Below are 7,131 nucleotides of genomic sequence, written 5' to 3'. Positions count from 1 at the left end.
TTGTGGTGTGTAGCTTGGTTTAAATTAAAGGTGGTTGTATTAGAAATAAACATCTGTGTTTTGCAGTGTTATATAGTTCAGCATGACAAAAAGGACTCGTTAATGGACATTCACACACTCAAGTGCTGCTGCTACGACCCTTTTATTGGTGAGAAATCAGTGTGCTGTAATGATTAATGTAATTTGGAACGCACACGATAAAAGAAATATCCCTGATGTTTATGCATCACCAGTGAGTAGCATGACTTCTGGGGATCAGGTGGCCCTCAATCAGCTATTTCCCAGGGGAACAACTCCTGCCAACATTACCAGAGTTATCCAGAAATGGTTAGCCCTCAAACTCTCAAAAGCAGAAATTAACGGAGAAGCTTAGCAAGTCTGTTTTCACTCCAGAGATGCTGCCAGAGTTAACGTTTTGAGTCCAGCTATCCATCTTCAGAACTGTTGTGAAGGAAGGTCACTGGATTCAGAACATTAACTCTGCTTTCTCTCCGTAGATACTGCTGGACTTGCAGAGTTTCTCCATCAGTTTTTGTTTCAGATTTTTGGCATCCACAGCTCTTTGTTTTATTATAATGATGAGTGGGTCTCATTGTAAGTGAGATATTTGATACAAATCAAATCATGCAAGACATCTTGGGGATGTCTAAAATAGGAAAACATTAACAAATAGTAATCCCGGCAGACTTTTCTTTCCATTGGACTTTCCTCTCATTGCCATTTAGTATTATTATGTTCGCTCGCAAGAAAACAGTTTCTGACTGGGTAGCAGATTTGCTGATGCAACGTCATGATGAGTGTGCATTAATTGTGCAGTTGATGAATCTGCTAATGTCATCCTGTGGCATGTTTTGGTACAACAGAAGCAAACTGATATTGGACAGAATGTTACATAGAACTTGCTTGCTTCAACCCAGATAGTCTTTGTCAGTGTTTATTCTCTGTGCAATCTCCCCCCCCACCCCAGCCTATTTCACCTCATCTTTTATTAAACTACATGCAGTTAAGCAGAAGAGCGTATTAAGAGCAGTATCTATGTCAAGTCAAAATTTCCTCATTAGCTACAGCACTCAGGCACTGTTTCAATAGAAAGAGAAGACTAGATCAGGTCACCGGAGTTTTGAAGAAAGAAGTATATTTCAGAAATCTAGAAAACTCTAACCGGACTAAAGAGGATAGACATGGGATATTACCATTGACTGGAGAGTCCTAAACCAGGGGTCTTAGTGTAAAGATACGGGGTTGGTCATTTAGAACTGAGATGAGGAGAAATTGTTTGCACTCAAGAGTGGAATTCTCTGTCTCAGGAAGCAGTTGAAGCCAAAACATTGGATGTTTTCAAGGAGTTAGATATATTTTTACGCTAAAGACATCAAAGGGTAAGGAGTGAAAGCCAGAACAAAGTATTGAGTAGGATGATCAGCTGCAATCATATTGAATGGTGGAGCAGGCTTGAAGGGCTAAATGGCTAATCCTGTTCCTATTTTCTATGTTACTTCATGGGTTACTGAAATTATACAAATATTTCACTGAAAAAAAAACAAGGCTTTCAAATAAACTTACCAGATGGATAACTATCCTCTTTATAGAATGCATGCTTATGTTGCTGGTAAATATTTTCCCTTTTTTCCCTCCAAAATAAATCAGATTCATTATTTAAATCAGAAACTTCATCAGAGTGGGTCCTTCAGTTAACAAAGTAATCAGTGTTTTCTATTGGTTTTACAAAACAGAAGAGACTGTTGCAGTTCAGTTTCTCTCACTTCAGACAGACTCAGAGTGAAAACTGTGCCGTAACACTAAACTGGCACCTGTGACTTGTGGAGAACTTACCTTTTCTCCCCTAAAGGGAAAGTACCACAAACTCAGACCCAGATGTACAGGTTAAAACAAATCCATTTATTTGCAACAACAATGAGATACAAGGCTTAGTGTGTAATAAATTTAGAAAATTAACCGGCAGTGAGTTAGAATATCCTCTTGCACACACTGCTTAATATCCAGCAGGACGTTTGAGTAGTAGACTTTTGTGTATCTGTACAGCATCCATGTTGTTGAATATAGGAGGCCGATCTTCACAGAGTTCACATATCACCAGTCAGAATTAGATCAGGAATCTCCAGGTTTCTACTTCAGGGACCTTTCACTTCAATGTTCATCCACTCATTTGTTTTCCTCCCATTCCCCTAGCAGCACCGTCCCTAGCCACACAGTTCAAATGTCCCCATGAATGTCCAATCTCTGCTGCGTTTTAGAGGGCAAGATACCCAATTTCAAATTACACCCATTGCTTGTGAACTCAAGAAAAAGTACTGTCGGGAGGTTATTGTTGGAGCAGAATTGACTGGGCATTGGGGAAGAAAGAACTCAGGCATAATTCTAACAACAAAATGAGCACATGTCTACAAAGAGAATCATTATTATTCATTTCTGAAGAACTTGCAAATTGTCAAGATTTGCAGCTTCCTTTTTTTGGGGTGGGAAGAAACAAAAGAAAACTGAAATCAAATTGAGATAACCAAATCCATATTAATATCTAGGTCTCAGCAATAGAATATGGCTTATGGAATACATTCTAAAGTGCCCATGCATTCTGATGTTTACAGAAGAGACATTTGCTTTAGAAACACCTACAAACTGCAAATTATTTATTAAATTCTTATCTTATTGCTTATAAACATAACACAAACTTCACAAGCAATTATTTTTTGAAATGTCAGTGTTGGCAAAGGACACGGTGACACAGCACCATTTACCATCACATGTTGTTCAGCCCTACCCCACATGTACAACAATACAGTCAGCTTTCATTCTTAGTGGGACATGGCAAAGAAAAAATATAAAATAGGGGAAGCATCTCAATTCCAGAAGGACAAAAGAAACTCAATTGATACACCTGACAATTTCAGATTTCCACTGTGTCTGGCAGTTGAATGCAGAGGAAACTTAGCACAAGGTGGTCAGAGAGGCACAATGAGAAGGGCTTATTTGGTTTTAGAAAGTAAAATTCAAAGACTGATCTCACCAAAGTGTCAAGCCTCAAAAGATACAGATCTTGTCAGCTCGGCAATAAATCACGCAGTCTTTTGTGAAGAGGCGTATTTCACATGTCGGAAAAATGCTTTCTTTCCTTTTCATCAACCAGGAGACCAACACAACCCGAAACACATTGTCGTGTTTAAGAGTCTCCAAGGGAAGCCACTGAAGTCCTCACAGGCAGTTCCTGCTTGGAATGTGTAATGTCCCTCTCACTCTTGCCATCGAGACACACCCTACTTATAGTCCACACAGTTAAGATTCAATGAACTCTCAAGAGACTCCATCGAATTTAAACAATTCAACCCAGTGTCAATGAACTTCTAGTCACATACCTACCCTTGTGTATTCTGAACCAGTCTGGTTCAAAATACTGTCCTTGAGCCCTGAAGACCAGACGAGGTCTTTTATTGGAAGAAGTGCTCCTAAGAGGGAATTTTGTAGCTTTTAAACTGAGTTTTGCAATTTGTTTGGGGGGGGGGGGGATTGGATTCATGATTTTCTTTCTTCCCCACAAACCTCAAAACCATTAGCTATTAATACGACGATGGATTCCTACATAGGGAATAGTAACTAATGGCAATCTAGGTTCATTAGATGGAGACAGAATGCAAAAGGGAAAGAGTGGGAGTCATGTCCTCCCAGTTGATTGGAAAGTAACATTATTGCAAAGAATAGAAGCATAAAGTACTCATTCTATCATCTGATAAATATGTGCATTTTTAGGGGATGCTAGGGTAAGCAACAAATTGTCAACATAATTCAAAAGGTTTACGGTTGAGGACATACTGTTATGTAGCTGTTTTTTAAAAAAAATCCAAGGCACAAATGAATGAATTAATATTTCAGCACTTGTCTGACGTCGTGTTAATCCTTTCTCAAATTCAGATGCAGAGACGTTGAATGCGATACTGGATTTTCTGCGCAAGTAAACTTAAAATGTGTTAATGGTTTCAATGTGTGGTCTAACTCTGGACTGAAGTAAAGAATAAGACAAAAAGTAAAAACTTTTTAAAAAACTCTAATTGAAAATGTCACATTCATTGTCCATTAAAAAAGTTTTTTTCAAACCTAAAGTGCTGAATTATCAATTCAGAAGCAGAACTAAAAAGAACAGAATTGTTTCAAATTAAGCAGTTTTGGAAAACTAATTGGAAAAGAACTGGAGAAATAGGATTATTGTTCTTCTTAAACACAATGAAATATAATCTGGAATGCAGTCAATGATACTGAAAACAGAATCCGTAATACTTTCCAAAACGTACTTGGACAATATTCAAAAGGGAGAGTCTTGAGAAAGAGCACAATGCAGTGTTAATCAAATAGCTCTATTGAAAACCAGGCAGGCAAATGTCTGCCCTCTGAGCTCGGATTATACAATTAGAATAACAAGGAGTTTTGAAAGCTGAGCTACTTCTGTACCTGAAGAGGCCAAGTTGTTCAAAACAGCAGACATATCATGGGCTGAGACAGAATTTGGTTGAAAACAAACTAACCAAAATCGACAAAGTGCTGATTTTCAGAAGTCATACAGCCAAGAGCTGGGACTATTTCTGTACAGTGAAAGATTGCAGACCTGTGATGGCTTTGCCAAGGATTAGGGCATGGATATCGTGAGTACCTGAGGAACAAATTAATAAAGAAAATATTAGGTTTAATTAGAATGGAGATGTCTCAGAAATAATCAACAGTCCCTCCTAGCCTTTATTAAAAAGATATCATCCTCAATGATCATTGAACATTGATCATCAGCGGGCACATTAAATCAGAGTCTGCTGGAGGGAGCAGTGCTAGACAGTTCAGAGGTAAGTGGATGTGTGACATATGTGGCCAGCAATATGTATCATGTTAGCCTGTGGCATCACTCCCACACAAACTTCACTGATCATTATTCAATTTCCCCATTCACCATTCATGGTCACTTTAATTCCAAAATTACTTTTATTGTGGTCATTAATGGAGACTTGGTAATGTCGGAGATAGAACAAAGTCACAAAATTAATCCTGACCATAGAATGCCTACAGTGCGGAAACAGGCCATTTGGCCCAACAAGTCCACACTGACCCTCCGAAAAGTAACCCACCCAAAGCCATTGCCCTACATTTACCCCTGACTAATGCACCTAACCTTCACATCTCTGAACAATATGGGGCAATTTCCCATGGCCAATTCACCTAACCTGCACATTGATCCAAAGTAATGGCAAGAGTGTTGTCTTCCTAACATTACAGAAATGGGCTATACTGCAGACAAAACAAGAACTAGGAGCAGAAGTAGGCCATTTGGCCCTTTGATCTCACTCAGCCATTCAATAAGATCATGGTTGATCTTTTTGTGCCCTCACTTCCACTTACCCATCCTCTAAACATAACCCTCATAAGACCCTCCCCCCCCCCCCCCCCCAATTCTTCTAAATTTTAATGACTTTAATCCCAGTCTACTCAGTCTGTCCTCATAAAACAACCTCCTGAACTCCAGAATCAACCGAGTAAACCTCCTCCAGTGCCAGTACATCCTTTCTCAAGAAAGGAGACTAAAACTGCACACAGTACTCAAGGTTTGGCCTCACCAGTACCCTATACGGCTGCAGCATAACCTCCCTGCTTTTAAACTCAATCCCTTTAGCAATGAAGGACAAAATTCCATTTGCCTTCTTAATTACCTGTTGCACCTGCAGACCAACCTTCTGTGCCTCATGCACACGGACACCCAGGTCCCTCTGCACAAGCAGCATGTTGCAATTCTTTACGATTCAAGTAATAGTCCTTTTTACTGTTATTCCTACCAAAATGGATGGCTTCACATTTATTAACATTGTACTCCATCTGCCAGACCTTTGCCCACTGACTTAAATTACTTATGTCGCTTTGCAAAGTCTCACAGTTCTCTGCACACTTTGCTCTACCACTCATCTCCGTGTTATCTGCAAACTTTGACACACTACACCAGTTCCAAATTATGTATGTAAATTGTGAATAATTGCAGTCCCAACACTGAACCCTAAGGCACACCACAAGTCGCTGATCGCCAACCAGAAAAGCACTCATTTATCCCCACTCTTTGCTTCCTGTTAGTTAACCAATCATCCGTCCATGCTAATACATTAGCGTTGCATCTTCACCTTATGAGGCAGCCTTTTGTGCTGCACCTTGTTGAATGCCTTTTGGAAATCTCAATGCACCACATCTACTGGGTCCCCGCTATCCACCATGCTCGTAATATCTTCACAGAATTCCAGTAGATTAGTTAAGCATGACCTGCCCTTCGTGAACACATGCTGTCTCTGTCTAGTGGGACTATTTCTATCAATATGCCTTGCTATTTCTTCCTTGATTCCTTCCTAGATTCAAGCATTTTCCCCACTACAGAAGTTAAGCTAACCTGTCTATAATTCACCATTTTTTGGTCCACCTCACTGTCAAACACTCAGGGATTTCCCGTTAACATAAAAGGCTCGTTGGTTTCTTTTTCACTTTTAGGAGCTTCAGTTCTGGTAGAAAGGCCCATGAATCAGACAGACCAGGAACGGGAATTGGTGAATCCTCAACTACTAACTTCAATGGTGAGAGGCGGGGTGCGGGTTCAAGCATAAATTTAGAAGTGATTAAAAAAAGGACGTGCTGTTTGCAGAAGCATTTCTGAGTAGATTGAGTGGCTGAATGACCTTCCTCTTTTGTAATGCTCATGTGACATCAGGAAGCCTTAACCCACTATGGTGAATACAAGAGCCGAGTGAAGCTGGGGAGCTGCACTGTAATTTGCTATTGGGGAAAAAAACATGACAAGTATCTGTAACACCACACATGACATGCAGTCACACCTGCATCTTATTGACCTACGGCATCAGATACATGAAAAGAATTCCATATGGACAACATGACCGAAGTCACCCACGCAAATTCACCGTGTCCAGACAACACCACAAGATATCCACCATAAGCGGCGAAAAGGAATTGACAAGTGTTGGTGTCTGAGCCAGCTACTGTAAGTTCTCTTGACATTGTGGTCCATCATTTCTGTGAGCCTGTATACTACTGTACATTGGAACATTTATTAAATGGAGTTCATTGTGCTACAAAATCCACCCGCTCTGC

At 40.0% G+C, this 7,131-nt stretch overlaps 1 protein-coding gene across 1 annotated transcript in view; it reads right to left on the bottom strand.

Moving 5' to 3' along the window:
* Positions 1-1,878: 1,878 nt before the first annotated feature.
* gcdhb (glutaryl-CoA dehydrogenase b) overlaps positions 1,879-7,131 on the bottom strand; it is a 29,696-nt gene continuing 24,443 nt past the window's right edge. The window contains exon 11 of the mRNA XM_043694890.2: positions 1,879-4,657. Coding sequence (XP_043550825.1) covers positions 4,584-4,657 — 74 coding nt within the window. The 3' untranslated portion in view covers positions 1,879-4,583. The remainder of the gene's footprint in view (positions 4,658-7,131) is intronic.

This window comes from Chiloscyllium plagiosum, unplaced genomic scaffold, assembly GCF_037043375.1.
Source record: "Chiloscyllium plagiosum isolate Xiang-an unplaced genomic scaffold, Cpla_swu_hap1 HiC_scaffold_45, whole genome shotgun sequence".
NCBI classification, from domain to species: Eukaryota; Metazoa; Chordata; class Chondrichthyes; order Orectolobiformes; family Hemiscylliidae; genus Chiloscyllium; species Chiloscyllium plagiosum.
This window is presented reverse-complemented; position numbering and strand designations above follow the sequence as displayed.